This window comes from Mustela putorius, unplaced genomic scaffold (genome assembly GCF_011764305.1).
Source record: "Mustela putorius furo isolate JIRA1106 unplaced genomic scaffold, ASM1176430v1.1 tig00000430_pilon_pilon_pilon, whole genome shotgun sequence".
Lineage (NCBI taxonomy): Eukaryota > Metazoa > Chordata > Mammalia > Carnivora > Mustelidae > Mustela > Mustela putorius.
In genome coordinates this window covers 13,290,980-13,318,486 of record NW_025421377.1, presented here as the reverse complement: position 1 = coordinate 13,318,486, position 27,507 = coordinate 13,290,980, and the positions used below count along the sequence as shown (strand labels likewise).

General features: G+C 36.9%; 1 protein-coding gene across 18 annotated transcripts in view; it reads right to left on the bottom strand.

Moving 5' to 3' along the window:
* The window catches only part of ADGRL3 (adhesion G protein-coupled receptor L3), an 839,163-nt gene that overhangs the window by 498,968 nt on the left and 312,688 nt on the right, over positions 1-27,507 (bottom strand). For 17 of the 18 annotated variants that reach the window (XM_045079818.1, XM_045079821.1, XM_045079816.1 and 14 more), the window contains exon 4: positions 19,180-19,383. The exons of the other annotated variant lie outside the window; for it this stretch is intronic. In XM_045079818.1, coding sequence (XP_044935753.1) covers positions 19,180-19,383 — 204 coding nt within the window. The remainder of the gene's footprint in view (positions 1-19,179; positions 19,384-27,507) is intronic. 18 annotated transcript variants of the gene reach the window in all.

The following is a 27,507-nucleotide window of genomic DNA, read 5'->3' as shown; positions in this document are numbered from 1 at the left end:
CGCCTGGGTGGCTCAGTGGGTTAAGCCACTGCCTTCGGCTCAGGTCATGATCTCAGGGTCCTGGGATCAAGTCCCGCATCGGGCTCTCGGCTCAGCAAGGAGTCTGCTTCCTCCTCTCTCTCTCTCTCTACCTGCCTCTTTGCCTACTTGTGATCTCTCTATGTGAAATAAATAAATTTAAAAAAAAATCTTAAAAAAAAATTATCGGAAGAAAAAAGGTGAACTCTCTTGGACTGCTTCTAGTTATCAGAGTTGTCAAAGTTTGGATGACCATGTCAACAAATACAGTCACAGGTATGTCTAGACTAAAACATTTAATGTAATTTCAGAAACTCAACCACCTCTGCTGCTGAACTACTGGTGTATATACATAAAGGCTTAACATATCCATGTTCCCTGTTGGTTGACTTTCTTCAAAGACTGACTGCTTTGATAAGAGAAAAGGAAAGCCACACTTGTAGCCACAAGGGAACTTGGATAATCCCCTAATTCTCTGAGCAGAGTTCTCTCTGGAAATGTACAGAACTGCTCTCCAGATAATCCAGCTGAAGAACACTCATATTTCATAACTTCTGGCTTCCCGATGACAGTTTTCCTGTCACAATGACTTTGAAGTTTAGCTATGAGATGGGAGCAAATCAACTTTAAGAATTGAAGAGTATCAATACTTCATATCCAATCCTTTCTCTAATTATATTTCCTGAGACACATGAGCTTTGAAGGATATAAAAATGGCAGCCTTGTGGGCATGGGATTATAGAAAGAACCAGTAGAAAGTCTGGCTAAAAGAGTCAACTACATGTGACTTGCCAAGCTGTCAGGGGGTAAAAAAAAAATAGCATCTATCAGAAAACAGCATCTGCTCTACCCCTGCCCTCACTAACAGCCAGCTGTTTTCAGTTATTCTCACCTGCTGGCCAGGTTCTCTCAGGATGAACTCTTGCCAGGGGTGAAACAAATCCAGACAGTCGAGACTGAGCAATCAAGCTACATCAGTCCTTTCTGTGCTTCTGAGGCCATGAACTCCTTCTGCCCATCTTGCCCTGGACCTTTGGTTTCCTACAGCTCGCCAGGATGCCAGCAGTTTCTGTGAACTGTAGAATGCCCCTCTTCCTCTGTCTCCAATAATAACATCCTCCTGGTTTCTGCTTATTAAGCCTTTGGGTCATTATCTACCCAGCTCAGTCCATGTGATCCTAATTACATTGTGACTAAAGGTATGTGGCAATTTTTATTCGTTTGTTTGTTTTCTTTTTGGAAACAATTCGTATATCAAATTTAGCCTTTGATAAAAGTCTACTGAAATTAACATTGTATATTATAACTTCTTTTCTACATCCACGGATACCCCTTACTGTTAGTAATTCGCAACGGTAGATTTCCAGTATGCACACATTTCATCTTCTTTAAAGTTTTCCTTGAAAATATCAAACCATTAAGCTCTAATGAATCTTTAGGCACAATGAATTCAACTTGACAACTGTGCTGTATTCGTCAATCTTTTCCCTTGAGAGTCTGCTATATTTAATCCAGTTTTAAGCATGTGTTTAATAATTCTAATGTCTGAAACATATGGAAATCTTAGATTCCTTGAAGAAAGTCTGTTGTATTTCACTCAGTATTGTTTTAAAATGTGGTAGAGAAATAAAGATTTCAGACTTTGTGGCACATTGCCTGAGTTCAAATCTCAATTCCACCATGACTTTGGACAAGTCATTTAATTTCTTTCTGCCTCAATTTCAACGTAATTGTGCCTACACTATAGGTTGGTTACAAAGATTAAATAAGTTAATACACGTATATGGTTTAGAAAAATACCTGGCATGCAGTATATTTTTAACAAGTGAGCTACTACTATTGCTGATGTTGCTATTCATCTGTATCTTTATTTCTTTGATAAAGGTATCAACAATAGTTTCGAATTCATCATTAACTATTTTTTCAGGAAACTTATTGGACATTTGAATGCAGAGCAATTCTTTAGAAATCATAGTATTAAAAAACTCACGCATATGGACATTGCAAAATATAGAAAATAGATAACCTAACCATGTAGCATTAGACATGCCAAAGAAATAAATAATAGCACTGTGGCAGAGACGCTAACCCTGGAGACAAAGGAAGAGCCCTCCAAAATCTATTTAGATATTCAATAGTTCTTTTGGTCCCTGAAGCTAGTAAGAGTGAAACTAGCGAAGACAGATAAAATGAAGATCGAGAATACAGAAGCTCTTAAAGAGATTACAGTCCCAGTAATTGTAGTTTCCTAAGAAATTTACATATCGTCTAAGTCTAACCTAGTCCCATCATGGCACAGATGAGAACTCAGAAACACACAGGGCACAGGTGCTATTTGGATCATACGGTTTTGAAGAAAATGGGTTAGAGCCATGTCTTATCTAAAGATTCTCTTTGCATGTCACGGTAACTGCTTATGTCTGAGATTTCAGATTGAAACTACTACGGCCGCATGCTTGAAAGAAAGCTTCGTCATATATGCATTTTACTGACAAGACTCCCCAAAGACTACTAAATTTAACTCTGAGTCTTAATTGGCCAGAAAAGTCCTTATCGATAACAAAGTCTATCAACCTTCCTGGAGGTTTGCTTAGTCTTTGTTTTATGACAGATGGCTTTTCCCTAATTAAGACTCCTTTCAGAATACAGAGTTTATGCACTACACCTTGAGAAAGCAAATCCCTTTTCTCCTAAGAGCCCCATGTTCTCAATATCCAAAGGAACCGAGGCAAAGAAGCTGAACATAATCCAGTCCTCCTTTTGCAGCCGAGCTTTCATTTCATACTTCACTACAGTTTCTCTAATCCCCACTTTCTCTTTGGGTTGCAGTGTATGGCGAGCCCACAGAACGTTTAAAATCCCTGCTGATCCGTTGAGACGCTACACAGTGCATGACAGGGCTTGGCAAGCATGTGCATTGAGATCTTTAAAAAAAAATTTTTTTTAAACATCTAAATAAAACAGAGCCTGTGTTACCATCAGTTTTACTCTGTTTTGGAGGCCACTCAATCTTCTCGTTACTCCCAGGAGCGCCCCTTCATCGAACAGACATCGTCCTAATTGGGATGTGACCAAACAGCTGGATTACAGTGAAGCATGACCCAACCGGCAGAATTCCTTACCCGCACACATCCACACGCACACAACATCCTGCAGAAACAAGACTTACAAATGAATGCTTGAAGCCTCATTTCTCACTCTGACCCCCGGGGTCAATGATGTCAGAGAAACTATTTCTGAAAAGAGCTCTAGAGTGGGAGTGAACAATCAGGACCAAAAGTAATGAGCAGCTCTTGAAGGTCACAGCTGTTGAGCATCTAATTGTAACTTGAAAAGCTGAGTCCCAAGTTATTAATGATCTCGCTGATAAACTTTTTTTTTCCCCACTCCAAGTCATAGAAGCTCTTCCTCTAACTTGGAAGATAAAGCAAAGAGCTGCTCTAGCTATAAACGCAAGACTTTTCCTGTCTCGATGCAGCTGTGCGTATTTGACTGCCTGCCTTCCTCACACACTCAAGTGTATACCGGTGACCTTCATATAAATTGAGGCACGCCTCCTGATTCTAAGATCTCTCCTAAGGGAAGAGACCATCAACTCTGCCAAATATTTTGTTTTAGCTTGTTAGCTACTCAGTATTATAAAACAGACTGAATGAAATCAAGTAAGTGATTTACTCAGAGAGCCAAAATCATCCTTTCCTTACTTTATATGCATGTGGCAGAAAACACAACACCTTCATTTGGAACACATACGCTAAATTATGTGTTTTTAAGTTGGGTTATGGGAGGTGGAAATAATACTTCCACAGACCAGTAAAAATTATACTGGAGGATAGAAAGAACTGTCTGCTTTTCTAAAAAAAATCACTAAGGACAAAGTAATGCAGATATGAGGACATAGAAGGTGTACCATTAAAAAAATTAGGAAACACATCACCCATGAGAATTCCATACCAGAAAGCATCCTGTATCCCTCAAGGATGATTTAAATCAGGTTTGCTCCCCTTCTTGCTTCATTTGGTCTATTGATTTATAATTTCTTTCCAAGCAGGGGTAAAATCTTCACATTTCTCCTATTCATCCAGACAGTCATTTATTTATACACAGTAGGTTCACAGTAAATGCTCGCTGAATGAAGGAAATGAAATGCTTTAATTATAATGTCTTTCCAACTGGAGGGCTGTTCACTGCTCTCACCACAGCAAGCCACTAAGGTTCTTGAATGAACCCCTGAGGCTGTCACAGAATGATGCAGGGCACTCACCTTTCCTCCCGCACCGCCCCCCAACCCCCCCAGGAACCCTAAGGGAATTCCTGAGCAGCTTCCACCAAGCCCAGAAGGAAACAACTGAAATCGGAACTGCAGCCTGTTAGTAAGACCTAAGTTGGACTAGGGGAGAAACTTGGCTCCTGTAGGGTAGAGACCGGGGCAGAGCGTCTCCTGAGATTCTACTGAGATTCAGGTCTGTGAAAGAACATGTGTGCAAACACACATCCTCCGTGTCTATTCTTTTTCTTTCCTTTTTTTGCTTAACAGGCTCATCAGTGATATGCCTTATAAGCACAACAGTATCTTGTCAGCTGCCCCCTGCTTTCATAGGTGGTGGTCTACAGATCACAAGTATTTTGCATTTGAATTTTAATTCATATATCATTAAAGAAACATTTATTGACGGGGCGCCTGGGTGGCTCAGTGGGCTAAGCCTCTGCCTTCGGCTCGGGTCATGATCTCAGGGTCCTGGGATCGAGCCCCACATTGGGCTCTCTGCTCAGCAGGGAGCCTGCTTCCCTTCCTCTCTCTCTCTCTCTGCCTGCCTCTCTGCCTCCTTGTGATCTCTGTCTGTCAAATAAATAAATAAAATCTTTAAAAAAAAACATTTATTGAGCAAATATCATGAGCCACAGATAATAATATTAAGAACCCTAGTAAATACATGGTGAATAAAAAACAGTGCCATATCTCAAGACTCTTATGATCAAGGAGGAAAGTTGTATAAATGCATAACTATATATGATAGTGTAATAAGTTCCTTAATACATTCTGTCAAATGTCGCCTTCTACACTTATACAAGAATGCACAGATCAATACATCTCCATCATTCTTGCTTCTCTATACACCAACAAAAATGAAGAAGTTTCCACCAAACCCAAGTCATTTAATCATCTATCAAATCTCTTGATATATTCCCACTATCACAGCAGTCTGATGGTACCTTTTTCTTCAGTAGTGTCAGACCACCTAAGCAGCGGTGCGGGGAGACTTGAACAATGAATGGAGAGATCCCCATTCCCTTCACACTAGAATAACAACCTACATGCAAAATTCCAAAAGGCAAAATCTATATCTCCACCATCTCTGTTCACCGAACTCAATGCCAAGGAATGGCATTTTCTAGCCATGACAAATACTGAAATAAATAGTAACTCATTAAAATGAGGGGCGCCAGGCTGGCTCAGTGGGTTAAGCCTCTGCCTTCCGTTCAGGTCACGATCCCAGAGTCCTGGGATCGAGCCTTGCATCTGTCTCACTGATCAGCAGGGGGTCTGCTTCCCCACAGGCTCCCCCCTTCTCCCTGCCTCTCTGCCTTCTTGTGATCTCTGTCTGGCAAATAAATAAATAAAATCTTTAAAATGAAACAATTCATATACCCATATAATCTGAGAAGACTTGTTTTGTTTTGTTTTGTTTTGTTTTTGAGGATGGGGCAAAACTAGTTACTATATGGAAAGATTTTTACAGTTAATCTTGAAAGGCCCAGGGAACAACTAATCAGCAAAAACAGTCAGAAATGCTATCCAAATTCTCTTCAGTTCCTTTCTACATTTACAATAACCCTTCTGGAACAATTCATACATTTATGTGATTTTTTTCTCTCTGTAGGTGATACCCAAATCGGCTGCTAAAGATCTAATCTACTTTAATTCCCATTATTCTCAAAATTCCTACAGAATGGGCTCATGAACACCTAGAAATTTATCATATTGAAAACTAAAATCATTGCTTTCCTCAGAAACCAGTATTCCTTGCCAACTATTTAATTCAATGTACAGATAAGGAATATAAGCATAGGTTGAACTCACAGCCATAAAATATTCTTAAAACCACATGTAATGATTTCAAAGCCTTTTATTTAATATACTCCCTTTTTAAAGAAATAATGAAAGTGCTTTTAGTTTTTCAATTTTAAAGTCTATGGTCACAATGTCTCAAATATTTTGCCCCAAGTATAAATTAAAAGTGTAATTTTGCATATTTCAAAGTAGTTAATGCCTGCATTTATATTCAACTTGCATTCAGATCCATTTATAAATGGAAAAATGCACTTGTCTTCAGGGTTGTAGTAGGCTCAAGAAGGAAAAAGCTTCATACTTCTTTTCCATAATATCAAAGAATTTTAGATTTGGCAAGGGCTTTACAAATAGTAGCCAACCCATTAATTTTATGGATGGGATATTATACAAATTACTTCAATTTACATAGTTCTACAAGTAGCAGATGGTAGATTAATACTAAGGTGACTATTTACATTATCACCCAAATCAGGACACTTTTGAGAATGAAAGAGGACACTGTTAGGGATTCCTGCAGGATAACAGGTCTCTCTGGGAAAACCAGGACATATGGTCAGCCTAACTGTAACGCATGCACCGTGTATTTGCCGTTTTATTTGAGACTAGTCAATCTGCCACAGAGACAAGAAACAAACAGGACAGCTAAAACTTATGTGTTACATATACATAATGTATGGGCAGGTAATTTGGGAGGCAGAGGCAGAATCATAAAATGTATTAAGAAAAGACAGTAAGGTAGACGTAAGTCACAGACATAGAATTAATGGAACAGAGGTCTATTAAAAATCAGTAACAAGAACAGAACAAATACGAGTGTTACTTAGAATAGGAAGTGAAGACCGTAAGCCTTAAATATTCATAAATCCCAGACCACGTCACCTCCAGAGTAACAGTTTCTCATCCCTAAATCTTCCTCCGTTAAGGACATCTATTATGCCCTTCTCTGACCCACAGAGTCTCTGCTTAAAAAACAGATATAAGCCATAGCAGCACAATACATTAAACAGTGAACTACGGCCGTGATCAGGTATACACATACCTGCGTCTCTCCAACAAAGGAAGCCAGTGTTACCTTCGGGTCCCTACAACTACTGAGTTTCCTTGCTTATCTGATCTTTGTAACCACACAATCAGGAAAAGTCACTGATGAGGCAGAAAGGAAATTAGGATATTACAACACTATATAAAACAGAATTAATCTGTGATCCTCCTCCAGTCCATCCACGGAACTCTGTGCTAACTGCGTGGACATCTACACTATAGCTTTCTCCTTGGCTTTCCCACTCCAGAAAAGAAACCACATGATTCCAGAATCTTGTCATCTTGGTCTGTGAGACTTTCACTCCCATGACCTTAGTTATAACTTCTCTAGTAGTTTGTATAAGTTCCCACACAACAGAACGTATCTCAAAAATCTCATTAATTCATTTACTCATTCAACAAACATGAGTGCCTTTCACAGAGCATGCTCAATTTGGGGGTACTTAGAATATAAAGATGAAAGGGACAGTGTCTGCTATTAAACAGAGTCCAAGGAAGAAAACAGATAAGTCAACAGACGAGGTATAATAGTGCTGTCATACCTTCGCTGCCAGGGTTCAAGGAAGCCTTCCCACAGGAAGTGACATCAGACAATATAGAACAGGTTAAAAGAGAGAAGAGAAAAATACACTCACTGACACATTACCTACCGATGCTATGACATTTTTAAGTACATGATACAGATTAACTCATTTAATACCACAGCTCTATGAATTATTATGGTTATTACTCCTATTCAAAAGATACAGAGAGGCTTGGAGAGGTGAGACATTTGGGAAGTAATGGAGTCTGGATTGAACACCAGACATTCTGGCCCAAGAAACAGTCCTCCTTATCATTAAATTATACTGCCTCTTCCCCCAAATACCAAGAACTAAATTGTGACTGGGAGTCAGAAAAGCAAAAAAGGGAGAGAAGGGCATGGCCACGAGAGAACCCAAAGCAACAGAGTTAGACGTGGCCTGCGTATAAGGAGTAACTGTAAGAGATGAAGCCATTAAATTGGGAAGGGCCCAGAAAATGAGATTTCTAAAGCTCTTACCAAAATACTTATAATGTCCCATGTCATGTGGCCGCATAATTCAAAGTTTGTATCACAATCTTGTACGAGGAAAACAAGTAAATACCTTATGTAGCATGGAAAACAAAAACCAAAACAAGTCTTGTCGTTTTCGATTAACGGTAACTTACTTTAGATTTATAGTTACATCTTATAAACATTTTACAGTCTCTGAACTACAACACAACACAAATAAAGATTTTAACAGAGTGTATATATAATCTAAAATAGAGTTCTAGCCATGGGTTACTTAACCATTTCTACTTTGTTTAAATTTCACACATGTAATTATTATCTACAACCCTATAGATAGGCACTTGTGTATATGTGTATGACAATACTATGCTGCAGTAGATGTTTATTTTAAAATAGTAAGCAGGGCGCCTGGGTGGCTCAGTGGGTTAAGCCTCTGCCTTCGGCTCAGGTCATGATCTCAGGGTCCTGGGATCGAGTCCCGCATCGGGCTCTCTGCTCAGCAGGGAGTCTGCTTCCTCCTCTCTCTCTCTGCCTGCCTCTCTGCCTACTTGTAATCTCTCTCTGTCAAATAAATAAATAAAATCTTTAAAAAAAAAATAAAATAGTAAGCAGATTTTTATAACAGGAGAAATAAAATATAAGTAAGAAATAAACCAGCAAAATACATATTTTCATGAGCTGTTCAAATAATTCTGCTAGACTCTCTTCCCATTATAAATAATCAAATTATTTTTCATTTTCTATAAGTAATTACATTATTTAATATGGGCAAAACCAAATTTATAAATATCAGATGAGCAAAATAGTATATATATTTTTCCAGATGTGAAAGTGTGGGATTAAATTACTTATACAAGATCAACAGTTTTAAAGAAAATTAAGAAATCCATCTTTTTGAATTCCTAAGATTTTTAAAAAGTAGAAGTCTTAAGGCATTTACTTTTTAACATAGAAATAAAGGAGTATATAAATATTTTTGTGTGTAAGTAAATGCACTGGAAATAATGTTAATTTCTTTTATATTATAAGCCTAGTTTTGATAAACATAACAATTTTAACGTAGCATTTTTTTTAAAGATTTTATTTATTCGACAGACAGATCACAAGTAGGCAGAGAGGCAGGCAGAGAGAGAGAGGGGAGGAAGCAGGCTCCCTGCTGAGCAGAGAGCCCCATGTGGGGCTGGATCCCAGGACCCTGGGATCATGACCTGAGCCAAAGGCAGAGGCTTAAAACCACTGAGCCACCCAGGTGCCCCCGTAGTATAATTCTTAAATTCTAAAATGATTTAAGTATTTCAACAAGTCTTCACCTTCTTTTTTGGCTACAGACTACATATAAACATATTTAAATTCATTCAGTTAAAACTCATTACAATATATAATATTTAGTTTAATTATTAATGTATAAGTCTGATCCAAAAATATTTTAGAGTTTTTATTTTAATCTCCAATAGTATTAAACATCCCAGAAATAAAATTTTTAAATTTGTACTACATACTTTTAAAATGGTTCACTCCAGCACTGCTTTAGCCTGATGTATTATAATTAACTAATGATCAAAAAGGAACAGGGAAAAGCAATCCCCAAATAGGAGAAAATTACTAAACTTAGTCATACTTCCTTGATTCCATCATATATACGCATAAACCTCATCCCCTATTATTTGCTCTATTTATACATAGGGCATTTAAGAAAGACCATGCCATCAATAATTTATCACTGAGAATCAAAAACACTTTCATTTTCTCATCCATTTAGCTCATGCTCTGTCATCATTTTGTATATATGAACTTTCTGTGGATTAGCATTAGTAAAGGCTGCCAGAGGGGCAAACCATAAAAAAGGTTTGGGACTTCCTCTACCTCACCAACGTGTCGACCATGATTTGCTCACCTTCAACAGCTTATAATTTTCTCTTCCCTAAGCGTAGGTGTATCCCCAGGATCTCTCATTGCCTATTATCTTCTATGCTTTGGGTAATCTCATAACCCCCCCCCCCAGGGCCTTAATTATCACCTTTATGTTGAAAACTCCTAACTTGATCACTAGCAAGAACTTTACCCTTGATATTTAGATTCATATCATAGAGTTTGCCTAACCTTTACACTTCTAACCCAGTATTTTGGAGACCAAACTCACCATTTTGCCCTGAAAACCAAAGCTTCCTCTTGACATCCTAATTCTGTGAATGGCACCAACCCAGCCACTGAGACATCTTTGATTCCCTCATCCTCACTTCCTACAGCCAATTAACAGGTAACCAGGCTCTGCAGATTAAGTCTCTGCAGATTCATGTGCATGGCTCACACAGTTCATCTTCTCTCCCTCCCCATTGCTAGCTCCCCAGTTCAGACACTCATTACCTTCTGCCCTACGGCAACAACCTAACTGATCTACTTTCAAGTTCCTCTCTACCCGCAAGTTCCCCACATCATCCTGACAGTTTCTAAACTGCAACTCTGATCAAGAGCCTCTGAAGAATTTCAGCTGCAGACGAAATGATGTACAAAGTCTCACCCGGACATTTAAGACCCCCTACAAGACGGTTACAACCTACCCTTCCCCTTCAAACTTCCAGCCTCACTATTTCTTCCCTCATGTCTATATTGCTGGTTAACATTGACTCTTCACTATTTGATGAAAATGACAGAATTCTCTCCAACTAAAATTATGCTCACATAATTCAAGACTTTGGAGGACCCCCATTCTCCAGCACCTCCCACCTGCTTGCAAAGGATCCTAGGGATTTTCCAGAGTTAGTTAAAATACCACATGATCTAAGAAGGCTTTACCCATTCTCCCTTCTATGCTACCCATTCTCTCTTCTGTCCTATGCCCCATGCCACACCAGGAATGCCATCTCCTCCTTCTTTAAAATACTACGGCACTTGTGGGACACCGCATTTCACCAAATCATTGTCAAACGCTTACTGATATACTTGGGTCTCCGACAACAGACTACAAATCCTGGAGGAAAGGAAATGCCTTACAGAGTGTTCTATGTACATTACAGGCACAAAGTATGTGGATTAAATTAACTTGAGTTATTTTCTCTTTTAAACGTTTATGTTTAGTTACCCAAGCTATCAACTCATAATGTGCCCAAAGTATAAAGACAGTATTTTAGAATATTACTTTGTCTTTTCTTCAACCCAAAGAGAAATATGAACAAGTACTAAATAAATTTACTGAAAATTCTCCGTGGATCTTTCATTTCATATCTCTGGTATAATTATTCCAAAAAAAAAAAAGCCAATAAAAAAAGGGTAGGCGTAAATAGTGGTAGATACCACTTACTGGTCTCAAGGACTATATGCTTATCATATTTAATATATTTATATATGATACCTAATCATTACAACAATGTAAGTACTTTTATCATCACACTATACAGAAGAGATAATTTTTTTTCAAGCATAAGTCCTTGAACCTGGTTAAGACTGCTAAGAAAAAGTGAAGCTGGGACTAGACCTAAATATTTCTGACCCCAAAGCTCAGATAATAATGGTGATTCATGGTACTATTCTCCCCTGTCTCATTCAAAGCAAAATGGTGAGAATGTAATGATATGTCTAATAACCAAGAAAAAGAAATTGCTTCTCAGGTAGTCAATAGTGAGGGAAAGTAATCATAGCAAGGGAAAAGTCATCAATTTAATGAACATATATATAAAAAAGAAAAAGAATAGAGGGCCTGACCATGTTTCTATATTTCTGGACTGGAGACTGTATGACAAATGCAGAATCTAAAAGCACAGACATAAGCCAATCTATGAGAGTGTAATGTTTTATACACAGCACCTGTCCTGTCCTCCCTTTCACCTTAATTTAGGGTCAAGGTTTCTCTAAATATAGTGGACGTTTCCTTTGTATCTGGGATACACTGCAGATCTCTTTTGCTACACCCATTAAGTTGAAAGGAAGCAGAAGAAAAAGGAAAGGATTTACTAATAATTGACTAATTTATCCTAAGAAGTATCTGTCATTGATAGTGTCAAATATGCTCCTTTGGGACATCTATACAATTATTAACACATGGCAGGTACTCAAGTAATGAGTTAATGAAACAACTTGCAATAAATTCCTAATTAAATCAAAAGAGCATTTTTTTTTTTTGCCTATATGTTATTTTAGCTTCTAGTTCCCATTATTCATATTGTTTGTAGTAGGAAATATATAATATACATAATTTATAATTTATAAAATATATATAAGATATAATTTCCATAAGCCTTTGAGAAGCTACTCATACCCTTCTCAGACGAAAAAGGGAAAATAATTTAATTTACAGTTTATGTCGAAAGAAACAAAAGAATTTATCATATTTCCCTATTAATTCCTTAAGGCCAAACTCACTAACACATTTATTTTGAACTGGATTCATCATGCTGGTTATTTATACCATTTGGGAAAGAAACAAGTTCCTACAGAAATGATTTGAAATCATGTTCAGGGCTGCAAGGTTTATTATTATTTTTTTAACCTCAGTGTTTTACCTGTTTCTGTAGAGACCTATTATCCTTCTCCCATATCAAAGTATAATATGGCCCTAGATGTATATAAGAATTCTAAAGATTAATGAGCAAATAATGTGTTTTGAATATTAATTAGACCTAACTTTTTGTCTACCTTAGCAAGCCTCACTGTAAGACAAAAGTGAACAGGGTCTTTCTTCTGAAATAATACTACAGTAATATAAAATAAGAAGCTAAAACAGCACTTTGAAGACCACATTATATGTTCTCTTGCAGTAACAAATTACATCCAGAAGACTGAGATTGTAAAACAGACATTTTTCCATTGCTATAGCAATATTAATCTGTCCTTCTGTGACAAGTTCCTTCATCTCCATATTGCCCTATGAACACCTAGTCTTTACCTACATATGCCAGACTATAATGTAATAACAAAATTACAATGAGCTTTTCCAAAGAATTTGGGAGTAGGGGGGTAAAAATATGAGAACACGCCAGAAGGATTACTTATCAAAGTCAATATAAGTAACACTAACAAAAACAGTAAGAGTAACACAGTCTCAGATTTTCCAATGATCATCAGTTATAGCAAAGGCAAATATAAAAACCAGACAGAAGTGATGAGTAATTGTTCACTATATGCCCATGCTTAACTTTCAGGACATTCTGGTTGAGAATCAAAAGAAAGGTAACTGTTCTGTCAGGAATAGGGCTTGGGGGGCACCTGGGTGGCTCAGTGGGTTAAAGCCCCTACCTTCGGCTCAGGTCATGATCTCAGGGTCCTGGGATCAAGCCCCACATCAGGCTCTCTGCTCAGCAGGGAGCCAGCTTCCCCGCTCTCTCTGCCTACTTGTGATCTCTGTCAAATAAATAAAATCTTAAGAAAAAAAATAGGGCTTGGGATGGGTGAATACGAAGGAAAATCAATACAATTCAACCCTACATCGAATTTTTAGCTAAGCTGAAGAGGACCCAAGCGCATAGGACATTCCAATCGGCAAAGATAATATCCTTCGCAAAGAATCAGAGAGAAAGGGGCATAGTTTGCTGACAGAACTTCCATGAGGTTGAAGAGTAAGACCTACATGGCAATGTCGTCTGAGATAAGAGAAAATACGTTGCCTACTAATCGTATTTACTAGATGTATATGCTCTGGCCTGTAGGTTTTAAAGCATCTCACATTTACCACTCCCTGTTCCTCATTTATTCCAGTGGCCATTGATTTACCCTATCATGTTGGTTGAGTTCATGGTATATAAAAGAATTGACTCCATTCCCAAATCATTTTGTTCAACAAGTAACCCAGCAAAAGAGTTTTTGCCACACTTTCCCTGCCTCTATCAGTTTGTTACAATACCGTTACCTGTACAATGAGGTGAGCTCTTCAGCTATGGTCTTAGATTCATGACTTTGAAAATGCTTACTTTCTTAGTACAGTTTTGATTTTTTAGACTCTTACCCACTGAGAATATTAGACATCTCTTTAGGAAAGAGTATCCCTTTACAATGTCATCAAAGGATAGGCTAGTCTCATAATCAGTTTTAATTAGGCAAGAGTATAAATCAAGATTCATTTTGGAGGTACTCTCAAAAGATACATGGAGATTATCTTTTGTTATTATTTTATTAAATGGTGTGTCATGTTATGCTGTTAATAAGTACAAATATGAGCAAATTAGTGTCCTATACTCTTCCAAATTTTGACATGGAACATTGTACTAAGAACTGAAAGAATGTCAAATATATCTAAGCTGCAGATCAACTGTCCGAACTGTTCAACCTGTTTCCCTGCCACAGGACTGAGAAGTACTTACTGCAAATGCCCATCTGTGATAAGAATTCTGTTTCTTGTTGTCTCATGGGAACACAAGAGAGTTCAAAGTCAGATCTAATCTTGGCTCTACTCTAACCCTGCTAGGTATCACTGGGAGGTAAAGGAAGGATTGAATAAAACTCCTAGGAGATGCCCTTTTGTTTCAGAGTATCTTATCATACCTAAGACAAAATAGAATGTCTCACAAAGAATGGTAATTTTTTTTTCTTTTTGATGAGAATCACTTGTGATCAACAAATGGCATTTTTAATTTTTTTTATCTTTTTTTTTTTCAAGATTTGTATATTGTATTTAAGATACAAGCTTTTAATTAGGGGCCCAAAAGTTACGTTTCTATTCAAAGGAATGTGTTGAAGAAGTTACTTATAACACCATCATTCCAGACCATCATTCTCTGTTTCATCTTGTCTTTCTTACCTCAGTAAGTGGTACACTCACTCATCATGCTTTCTCTTAAGCTAGAAACCTCTTTGTCCTCTGAGTTTTCTTTTGGTCTAGTCACACATCCCACGAATCTCTAACTCCTGTCCATTGATCCTCATTATTACTAATGTCACTCACTCTTTGAGTCAGGGCTAGCATCACTTCTTACTTGACTCAATAGAATAACCTTCCTATCTCCAGTCTTGAAGTCTCTAGTTCATTGTTAATACAGGCAGCAGGTCAGTCTTTGCTTAATGCCTGTAAGATTAATTTAATTGTTCCCTCACTCCCATTAGCAAAAGTCTCAACTCTACGTAACGTCGTATCATGCCATCCTGATCAGATCTTTAACCACTTCTGCATATAATTTCTGCTCATACATTTAGAACTCCCTCTCGAACATGCACAGACCAAATTTTGTGTTTATCATACTTATAAAAACAAGGTTCTTGGCCTCTTTGGTTATAGGGTAGAGATATCCCCTAGCAAGCACCTGCCACACCATACTCTCCTATTGTGTCCTGGTGCTCACTGAGATGGGAGTTTGAGCTGCCTGTCTGTGTCAAATTGGACTTAGCCCAGTATCCAGCAGGCATTTATACTCAATCCAGCGTCATTGAAAAAATAAAAAAGGGCAAGAGTGAACTATGGAACATCCGGTATTTTATAATTGAGATCAATTTTACTTTTGTTTAAAGTAACAAAACAAATCAAAATGGAGTTTTCTACTTATAATTATCATAAAAGCATTCCCATTTATAAACATAAAAACCCAAGAATCGGAAAAATGAGAAAAAAAAAATGATGGCAGAATTTGATTTGATTCTCCCAAAGGATGGATAGAATACACAAGTTCCTTGTAAAAGCATTTTGGCTCTTGCAAAGGTAAGCTTTAAAATGAGCACAGGGTAGCATTTTTTATGACTTGTCAAGATTTAAATGCTTTCGCTGCATTCTGAGAGAACACCCCTATGAACTCTGCACACTCCATGTGTGGCTTGCAGGAGTGTTATTTGTAGATCATCTCAATGAACTTATGCAACTGCAGGAGAATCACAATTAAACCAAGGAAAATCCTGATAAAAAACACATTTACATTCCTTTGGTTTCAAGGAAAAGTCTTGATATCTAGTCATTAACTGGGCAATCTGCCCTCAGACTTCCTTCTGCCTTAATGTGCTAAGGAGAAACATGTCTTCTGAGAACAATGTTTTTAAACTCTTTATGCTTTGCTGCTCTACTGTGAAGTCCTAATTCCTGTGAATCCAAACACTCATTAACTCTGAAGAACGGTTATTAGCTATCCTGAGTCAAATGAATATAAAATTTTAAAAAGGACAAAGTTTAATTTCAAGCCAATAAAAAGATTTTTTTTTTTTTTTAATGTTGTTAGGGTGGCTTTTGTTGGGTTTCTCCTCAGTTGTCTGGCTATCTATAGGACAAATACGAAGGTTAATATTTTTAAAAGGAGCATCAATTTGATTTTTCAATTAAAAATTACATTAATATGTCTTTATATTGATTTCTGAGTTTTCTGTATCTTAAATTATCTTGCTTCTGTAGCAAACAGTTGTTTATATTTTAAGAAATGTGGAGGAGAGGAGAAGGGGAGGGAGCCAGAATTCACTGGACATCTTCTTGTTTGCATTCTTTCCTGTCTTTTCAACTTGAAGAGCTCAAAGTAATATGGTATTTTTCCTTTCACTTTCATTTTTAATACGTGTCAAAGCATTCCAGCTGTATGTATCAGCTCTTGTATCAGGAAAGATAATGCCCCTGTAATATTTACTTTTTTTTTTCTTCTTTATTTTTTCTTTAGGGAGTACTAGAAGATGACCATCAGATGCTCTTTACCTCAGTGATAAAATTACTTTTGCACCAAAGCAACTTTCAAAAAATATTGTCTCCTTATAACAGATTAACATGATTCTGCAGAGTCCTTTTAAAATCACATGACATTGACCTCAGCTCCGCTTATGAGATCCCATACCTATGTTTTCTTTTCTGTCTAAAGGAAAATATAATGAAATTTTCCTATTTGTAAGTTGAGAGAAAAGCATGATTTAGAACCCATTACTGTACTGAAAGTTGTCACATACATAGCAAAAAGTAAAAGCTAGTAACATAGAAAAATCTTATTAAACTATAAATGTTGGAAACCATTTAAATTCAGCCAACTTCTTAGCAAAAGTTCTATAGAAAAAAGTATTCTGACTGATATTGATCTGTTTTCTCCTCAAAATTGAGTTGCCAGCAGACGTGTGTGTGTGTGTGTGTGTGTGTAAATGTTAGCTGCTGGCTTGAATAATTATAACATTTACTCAAAAATTAAACTTTGTTTTTGGATTCCTTCCTCAGGAGTACTAGAAAATGTGATGAATGTACATGCATTGAAGGAAATTAAATAATATTAATTTTGTATTATTATTTTAAAATATAAATCAAAAGCCAACATCATAAGGAAAATTTTGCAACTGTTGAAGCATATTCTGTGAAAAATATGACTGCATCCAATATAGACACTTCAGGTTTGAAATGATAATACAAAACAAAGAGCAGGAGAAGAAAAATAAAAAAGAATTTCTTAAAGAATGTTTACTATACATTTCCCGTTTTTTGCTGAACACACTAGAAACAACTGCACACACTTCTGTGGAAGTACATGCACTCCCCATCACTAATCATCAACACCAAGGAAGGAATGTGAATCTAGATGGAAAGATTCTAGGCCACTGACTGAACTAGGTGACTGAGCACAGAGCCACCATGAAGGCCAAGTCACTCTCACACTTACTCTTTCTATGTAGCTGCAGTATTTGAAGTGGTAGGTTTAACTCTTACATGTCAGAATTGAAAATCCATCTCAGATGGGTTTACGGTATTTTTCTGTTGGTCCCTAAGCTGAAAACCAAGTTTTCCAGCTTATTTTACCAGGGAATACGGCTATGGGGTCAAGAAGATAAGCTCAGTGCTATTTTGTGTTCCTCTGCCAGTATTTCTTGTATGAATATCCCCTTGAAGAAATTATGGAGTAGGAGAGGTGACACTGTTTTAGGAAAAGATTCGATAATTATGGTTCCCCTAGCCAAATGCTTCCCAGCCTTTCTCATGTAGTTTACAAATAAAACTTTTAATATGGTATATAATATAATGTAATATAATATAATATAAATGTATTTCATATATATAATATATATGAAAAGTATATATGAAATATATATATATTGTATTCATATAAGCTTATAAATTATTTAAATATTATCAAAGAACATTAACAAAAATATATCATGTATATAAAGAAAATGTATATTATATATCACATTATACTTATTATATTATATTCTCTATAGGAAATAAGAGGGATAGGAGTACTTGTATGGAGTTCAGTGAGAAAAAAAGCATTGCCTAAGTATTGGATAAATTTTGGGGGAAAAGAACAGTATTGAATTTTTGCAAGTATTCTATTTCTCACTAGAGCTTCAAGAGATGGATATCAGGGGCGCCTGGGTGGCTCAGTGGGTTAAAGCCTCTGTCTTCGACTCAGGTCATGATCTCAGGGTCCTGGGATCGAGCCCCACATTGGGCTCTCTGTTGAGCAGAGAGCTTTCTCCTCTCTCTGCCTACTTGTGATCTCTCTTCTCTTTAAAAAAAAATAAAAATAAAAAATGAAAAAAAAAATGGAAAAAAAAAAGAGAGAGAGAGATGGATGTCATTCACTGCATTTGCCAGGTGCAAAGAAAATAATATAAAGTGCTGTCAACATTTTCATAAGAAAATTATGTTGCTTTTATAACTATCACTTTTCTCTCAGATTTTATGCTTTAAATGACTATACACAATTCCCAACCAAGATGTGTTCATCCTACTCTCCTCAAAAACTTGGTAGTTTCCACTGATGAGATTTTTTTTTCGTTCCCCAAACACGCAGATGATCAGAAATGTTAAAATTTGTCTTTTACAAGCATCACATTTGACAATAGTTGAAATGGTCACTAAAAGTAATTTGAAATTTCCTGCGATACTGCAGAGCTATTTCAAACCCATTCAGAAATTTAAAGTCAAACATTTCGGCATAATGAGGAGGCTCTAGCGCAGACCAAGCATGCAGGGTTCAACGACTTGCCGGGAGACCGCCAGATGCAGACAGACCTCAGCCCCATTGAGCGGATGCTGACGGGAACAAATGAGAAGACACATGTGTGGCACTGCCTGGGGCGGAGCCCTCCAGCAGTCCCTGCCCAGCCACCCCCAACCCCCTCTCCCCACCGCTGGCCGCACCTTGGGCTGCACTCTGGGCTCCTTGGGCACCTGGACCACGACCTCCTCTGGTAGCTCCACGGGGCCCTTGTCCGCGATGAGTAGTGGCCCGCTCTGCGCCTGGTTGCTGAAGGAGATGTCTGGGTGGGAGAGCGCCTCCGGGGCTGCGCTCAGCATGTCGCAGTGGAGCAGGAAGGGCTGGATGTCGCTCACTGTGCTTGCCACCTGCGGGGACCGCAGGGCGCACCATCAGACTCCGCTCAGCTCGGGCCCGCTGCAGAGGAGCCCAGCTAGAGGCTACTCCCGAGGCTGCTCTCTGCCGCAGGCCCTATCCCTGGACTGCAGCCACCCCAGGCCCCACTCAGATAACCCTGGAGCTGAGAAGAACACATCCCCCGTCCCCGAGTGTCGTGCGGATTGTGTATTTTCTGTCCTAGCTAAACACCACCTCAACCTAATCCTCAGCAGTAACTGGAAAATTAGACATAATTATTGAAAGCAGAGAAAGCTACTTGAAAAAAATATAAATTTTATATTTTATAGATTCACAGCATTCTGCTGTAAAATTATAGCCGTTAAATTCTCTAAGTATAAATAAAAATGTTACTAAGTATTTACACACAAAAACCTTGATAAGGTCGTGGGTGCCGAAAGTTTCAAAGAGGGGTTTGTTTATTTATTTATTTATTTATTTATTTTATTGGTCTCGTTTTGTTTGTTATGTTGTTACATTTACATGGATTGTTTTATATTTATATGTTTCAGGTAATTTAACATTTTTTGAAAGATACTGTATTAAGATCTGTGATGAACATTAGGGTGAAAAAGATATACATACATTTTTGCCATTTAAATACACAGTGATTTTACTGACAAATGGTACATATTACATAAATGAATAAATATGGAAGACCAAGACAATAATGAAAAAATAAAATTATACACATATGATTTTTTTAATAATTCACAAAACAGTCATACATTATATGCTATGAAAAACAGAGCTATTTAAGTACAGGTTTGTTTTGTTTTGTTTTGTTTTGTTAATTTTCTGATGCATTGATACCCGAGATACACATTTTTCTACACTAACTGCAGCTAGTTTTATAAACAGGAATGGTAATGAAAATATTCCTACTACCAGAAAGAAACGGACTTTACAAGGAAAAAGACTTTGCTTTACACAATTATTTTTAACATACTATAACATGCATAGTTAAAAACACATTAAAAATGCTATCTGACTAATATTCAGAACTCAGGAGAGAAACTAGGAAATTCAATAAAACAAGAGAATTTTATGATCATCTTTCTAACACTCTAAGTTTAGACAGTGGTGCTATAATTTCTTGACATATAAAATTTGCAAATTAAGACTGAAATACATGTTCTCTCCCAAATCACAAGAAACTAACCCTCATGCAAAACAAAAATATTAAGAAATTTGTCCAACAACCCATCTTCCATGAAAAAAAAAAAAAAAAAGTTTAGAATAGAACTAGCCAGTCTACAACATAACTAAGTTTAACATTGTTCTGAAACATCATTTTTATTTCTACCAACTATAATGAGTGAATATTAAAATATCCGGGCAAAAAGTAATCTCTGCAATTTTGCTAGATTGTGTAAATGAAAAAGGTGTCAAAGAAAGAAACAAGTTTTAAGACCAAAATGTTGTGAAAATCAAAATATCTAAAAAAATTATCTCCTTTGTTTAACTCCAATGCTGTATTTTCTAAACTTCTGATTTCTAAAATATCCCTCTCCTCACTGCCCAAAATATGACTACTTTTTAACTATTTTTTACATGGTATATACAGGTATGTTTCCCCTAACATCTTTATAAACTACACTATGGAAAGAAATTAGCAAAAGATGATAAAGCTGTATTTTCCTACAAGCTTCAGTTATAATAGAGTTGAAAGTTTTCACCCTCAGCCAAGTTAATGTCTAAGGACATTTGGAGTGAAGGAACATGAACTTACTTGTTCATTCGACAAATATTTATTGAGTTTACATTGTGTGCTAGGTCTTTTTCTTGGTGGTAGAGATTCTGGTGAGCAAAAGAGATCACATGTCTACTTAAATGAATCGTCTATTCTGGTGTAGAAGACAGAATAGACTAAAGGGTAAGCAATTTTTTAAAAGTTTAGAAATATAAGTAATCTACAGAAAGTTTAAATAGAGTAATATGTAAGGAAACCCTGTTTCAGGTTTTATGGAAGACTTATGTTTGGGAGTAAAAATTTAAACTGAGATCTCAACGAAATTGGAAGTTGCTACCATAAAAAAAAAAGAGAGAGAGAAAGAGAGAGAGAGAAGAAAAGAAAAAAAAAGAAAAAAAAGAAAAAGAAAAAAGAAAAGAACGAAGAATAGAAAAGAGAAAAGAAAAAAGAAAAGAAAAGTCAGGAGTAAGAGCATTCCAGGCTGCTGCAATTTCTCAGGTTGGAACTACCTCAGGTCTAGTCAAGAAATAGCCCAATGGTGGCACCTGGGTGGCTGTCATTAAGAATCTGCCTTCGTCTCAGGTCAAGATCCCAGGATCCTAGAATCAGGCCCCGCATTGGGCTTCCTGCTCAGCGGGAAGCTTGCTTCTCCCCCTCCCTTGAGTTCCCTCTCAAGTTTCTCTCCTTGTCAAATAAATAATAAACAAATCTTAAAAAAAAAAAAAAAAAAAAAGAAAGAAAGAAAGAAAGAGCACAATGGCCAATGAATCTATAAGTAGTAGGCTGGGAGAAGAATGTTCTGGAATGAGATCAAAGAGCTAAGCTACAGCCAGAGCATGAGCTCATACTGAATGAGGTTCCTGAGAAGGAAGCACAGGACAGGACAGGGAAATAGACTTGGAAATAGTGACCTCTCCTAAACTAGAGATTATTTTGGGAAAGGTCAATTTCTAGAGTAAGTAGAGAACGACAAAGGATTTTAAATGCATACTAGGAGGAATCACCATGAGCTGCAAAGTGTAATAATACTTTCTGTATTTAAAGAAAGAATCTATGCTTACACAAGAAGAACAAATTCACGAGAAAGCAAGATCCAGAGACCTAGAAGAAACAGGTTTGGATTGGAGAATAGAATGATTTCACAGCGCAAGACGGAGGGATACAATATATCAGAAAAGTTTAGTAGACTTTGTTAAATTGAAGGAAATTAGGCTCTGATTTGTTCCATGAAACTGGAGACTCTTACGCGTCTATAGATTGGAGGCTCCTTTAACTTCTCTACCAAAGGACCCAGTGTCTGCGATCCGTGGCAGCCGCGGTGGACTGGCTATTACACTGCCCACAAGGACAAGGGCTATCAGAACAGACCCCGAATCTGGACTTCTGTTTTTAAAATACTGGATATGTTACACTTAAAATACTGTATGACTTCGGAAGAAATATTTGAGTTATAAATATAAATCTCATTTGTCTTCCTGAAGTTATTACGAAAATAAGTGTTCAAGATAAACATCACAGTTTTAAGTCTGGTATTCCATTAGAGGCTCAGAATCTGAGGTCTGGAAAGAATCATGAGACTCACACGCTAGCTAATAGCCCCGAGGGCATGACCGCTAAAAAACTTGGAAACAAAATTTGCATGTAAGAGGCACTGATCAGAAGCTCAGTCTGTCCTTGGGCAGCCAATTCCATCTGAGGCAGTAAGTTCTTCCTCCCGAGGAGAAAGGTGATATCTATACCCAGGCATTCTCCAACCCACTTGTCTGAAATCCATACAAATAGGCTGCACAAAATAAATTCTGTTCCCAGAAGGTACTTATCATCCAGTATATTTGAGGAGAGCCTTCATGTCCTAAATGTCTCTTTTCCTCTTCAGATTAATGAGGAGAAAGATAATTTAGAAGCACACACACAACCTCTCTCCCACCGTACTCCTCTCCCTTCTCCATTTGAGATCGTGTTTTGAAACTCTGTTGTATGGATTCGAAGGTATCTCAAAGGTAATTCTGGTTTGGGGGCAGGAGGTAATGGTAAGGCCACCATATCTTGTCTTTTCTTCTTTCTAACCTTCTTCAGAAAGAGAGACATTGTATCTTATTTCCTTTAAGAAGTACACATCTCATTAAGACTTTGTATTTTTAAAAAAGAGAGATTCGCTACTAGTTTACAAATTCAAATTGCTTTCATCATAAATAATATTCAATACTCATCATAAGTAATATGAGTCATTGCCGTATCCAAATTGTCTACATAATCAGTGCATACTCGGGTTTTTCACTATGTAAACACTTTGATTCTGTTTTCCCTAGTGGGAAGCATGAAATATGAAAATTAATATTTCACAATCTACTGAAATGATCAAAATATTTCCCCATGTTTATGTTAGTCTCCAAACATCAAAAGCCATCAGAGCACCAAAGTTCCTGAATAATAGTCTGGGGTGAACTTAAGGCAAGAATTAAGAAAAGGAAAAATAATGAGCACATAAGATGTAAAGTCTGTAAGATGTAAAGTCCATATGATACCAGTACCAGAGTTTTCATCTTGTCTGTGGAGCTTAAAATTGAAGTAAATATCAAAAAAATCATATTTTTAATGGTATATAGTTTCTGAGATCAAGATTTGTAAATAATAAAAATACTAAGTAAACATTATTTTTCTAACCAATTTTAACTGCTACTCTTTTCTTGTTCTCCTTCGATTAATAGCTATGTAATTCAGCCAATTATTCAGCTTCTTCCTCCAAATATCTATTGATCATGATATTAAGCATTGGATCTCGACAAAACCATGGGTTGTCATGCTATTTATAAGGTGAGACAAAGGCCAACAATAATACAGCACCAAAGAGTATTTATCAGAACTACAAGTGATTTAAGTTTCAAACACTAAGGATGTTTCTCACAAGTCATTTGTTTCTGTGTTTGGGAGCAATATTTTAACATGTTTTTAAAATCACTAGCTAATTATGAACCTTTATTGAGTTGGAAATGTACTACAATTACAATGATGTAGTTCATCTTTGTATTAACCCTAACCCACTATTCAATTTTATCTTTTACTATTATCTCTAGGTTAACATAAACACAATACTTTTTTTTTCCTTTAAATGAAACTATAAAAATTTTACTTATTTTGTCTTGTAATATTCTAGCTCATTCGTCTATATGTTGTTTAGGTGGGTTTATTTATCATTTAAATCATAGGTCTTTGAAATAAGGCAAATGCTCGGAAGTCATTAAAATGTCTTTGGAAGAAGCCACCACGAGAAGTTTATGAGATTTTTGAGTTTCTCTTCTATGAACTATTTCAAATGTCACTGCATCATTGGATTGACGGCTCTAAATCTATTTTTTTTCACCTTAATATTACTGATATTATTATCAATGACTCACTGGATATGAGTATTCATAGAGCTAGTGTGTTCAGCTAACTGTAAAGTGCTGTATAAATGCTAGAAATTATCCTGAAATACTTATATGGATGATTGATGAGGGATGTCTAATCCCACTTCCGTGTAACATACATATTACCAGGAGAGAAAGAGGTAGAGTGCAGGAGGAATAAGAAAGTGGGTAAGGAGGCATCAGCGAAGAAGAGAGGGCAAGAGAGAGAGGTAGAGACAGACTAGCAGACTCTTGCTTCTGCTTCTTTTCTTGTCAGTAAAGGCATTATTCCAATTCCACTTCCTTATGCATATTGAAAGGCACTACCTGTCCCCCACTACCTCCATTTTGGCCATATAAGAAGATTACTTTGTTCCTGATTTCTCCCTAAGATGTAGGTTGTAGGTGGCAGGTGTATCATTTCTTTACCCGCAGGGTAGTAAGCTCTAGCAATAGTCATAGAGTTTCAATCCAAGCACCTGACAAGGAATCCACCAGGTAGAAATTACAACATGGAAGTTCGAACACAGAAAAATCTGTTTCATTCTGGTTCTCAAAAGAAAATGGTTCTGTAGTGATAAATGCCCACTTGTGTCTGATGAAGCAACTTTCATAACATACATGGATATTATTCAATTTAACTCAAAGTACTTCTTGTCCAGACTGAATTGTTTCCTGAAACAGTGGTATGCCCTATGTGGGTAAGCAATTTCCCTTCAAACTGGGTTCCTTACTCCTCTTCTCTACAACACAGCTTGTTACAGTAAAATAAAACATATTATGGCTAAACTGTTACCACGAGACTGAACAATCAAGATATAAAAACTGTATGATATTCTGAGACTAGTGGAAGAGTCAAACATTGGTTATGAATAAAGCTAAAGGGGAACTTAATCCCTATTTGTTAAAAAATAAAAGAAAGAGCACTTAAAGAATACTTTTTTTTTTTTTTAAGATTTTATTTATTTGATAGACAGAGATCACAAGTAGGCAGAGAGGCAGTCAGAGAGAAAGAGAGGGAAGCAGGCTTCCTGCTGAGCAGAGAGCCTGGTGCAGGGCTCCATCCCAGGACCCTGGGATCATGACCTGAGCCAAAGGCACAGGCTTTAACCCACTTTAACCGGGCGCCCCTAAAGAATACTTTTTAATTGGCTTTCAGGTCTGGCATCTTTCATATCCTAAAAGTAGAGGGAAAAATTGTGGTTCATTCATTGTAATAGTTGCCTAGATTGTAAAACTGTGATGTAAATATCTCAAACATTTGTTAAAATGAGTGAAGTTTCTGCTGTTATAAATTTCTTTTTAAAAATTTAGCTTCTGGGGCGCCTGGGTGGCTCAGTGGGTTAAGGCTCTGCCTTCGGCTCAGGTCATGATCCCAGAGTCCTGGGATCGAGCCTCACATCGGGCTCTCTGCTCAGTGGGAAGCTTGCTTTTCCCCCCTTTCTCTGCCTGCCCCTCTGCCTACTTGTGATCTCTGTGAAATAAATAAATAAAAATCTTTAAAAAAAAAATTTAGCTTCTGACAAGAAGACATTTTCACTCAAATTCAATAAAATGTATATTATATACCTTATTTTTCAGAATAATATTTTTTTCTTTTCTAATCAAAAATATCTGCTTTTTTTAAATAAACATAAGGGAAATAGATTTTTCAAAAGATTTTATTTACTTGAGAGGGAGAGAGCATGAGGTGGGGAGGGTCAGAGGGAAAAGCAGACTCTCTGCTGAGCAGGGAACCTGATGCAGGACTCAAACCTGGGACTCCAGAATCATGACCTGAGCTGAAGTCAGTCACTTAACCAACTGAGCCACCCAGGTGCCCTAAGTTAAATAGATTTAAATTCATGGTAATAAGAATAAAGCTCTGGAATTTATTATTTGGAAAATACTGATTTTCTTTTAATTTCCTTCCCTCTACTTTCTTGTTAAAGTATACTAAAATGTTAATGGCATGGAAGCTATGCTTTTAGAGTGCTATAAAGTAAATAATTCTTTAAGAATCTTTATAACAACAATAATGGTGCTCTTTTCCTTAATCACAGGGTCAATTATACCTGATATGTGCGAAAAACCCTATATATTTTGACAGAAATCTATCTCGTTAGTTAGTTCTATCTTAAGTTAATCATAACTGGCATCTCTGAAGATGGCTGAGAAGAATGAAAAGTTTTTATCTACTTTTTTTCTGGAAGGAAGGGATTTTTATCTCCACCACCACCTCCTCAAAACATGGACAAAATGAATGTCTAAATGCTGATTAAGAAGAAAGCAGATACATTAACAAGCGAACATATTAAAATGATCTATTATATTATGCTGCTTGTGTGTACATAGAGTATGGTTATTACTAGACACCTACTTTTAAAAATCGACATGGTGGTTTATATCTGAGTGTAGAGGCATGAGATCTAACCTGTCTCCTAACAATAACTGGTAACCTATAAGACATGTAGGCTATCACAGCTATTCCCACTGTCCTGAGCCACTGTAACTAATCTAAAAGACTTCCTTTTAAGCAAATGTGCAGCATTTCCCGGAGAAACATCATACTAGCCTATTGCTTTCAATTTTACATACTATCTGTCTTGATTATTAAATACGGTGCCCTTAGGTTTGCATGGTTCCACCAACTTCTCCATCAAAAAGGAAAAGGAAGGATCATTGCTAAACAGTCTCCACCATTGTTGATTTGTAACAAGAGCTCCAGAAAAGAATAGTCTTGATCTAATTCAGGTCCTGTCTATGATTACTACTTTCGTGTTATCTCCAACAGCTTGGAGAGAAGCAGTAATGTGTGAAAGCCAACTGTTCATTCTTTTTATAAATATATAAATACAGAGGTCTGTTTTTGTTTTTTGTTTGGAGGGATTTTGGGGGGGGTCATCTACACGATCTAATCATATCTGGATCTTTTTCCTCATGTCATCTGTTATTCTCTACTGCAACCATAAAAATAATGTGTAACGTCATCTGAGTGCAGGGTGAGAAAAAGATGAATCACTGTGAAATGCTATTTT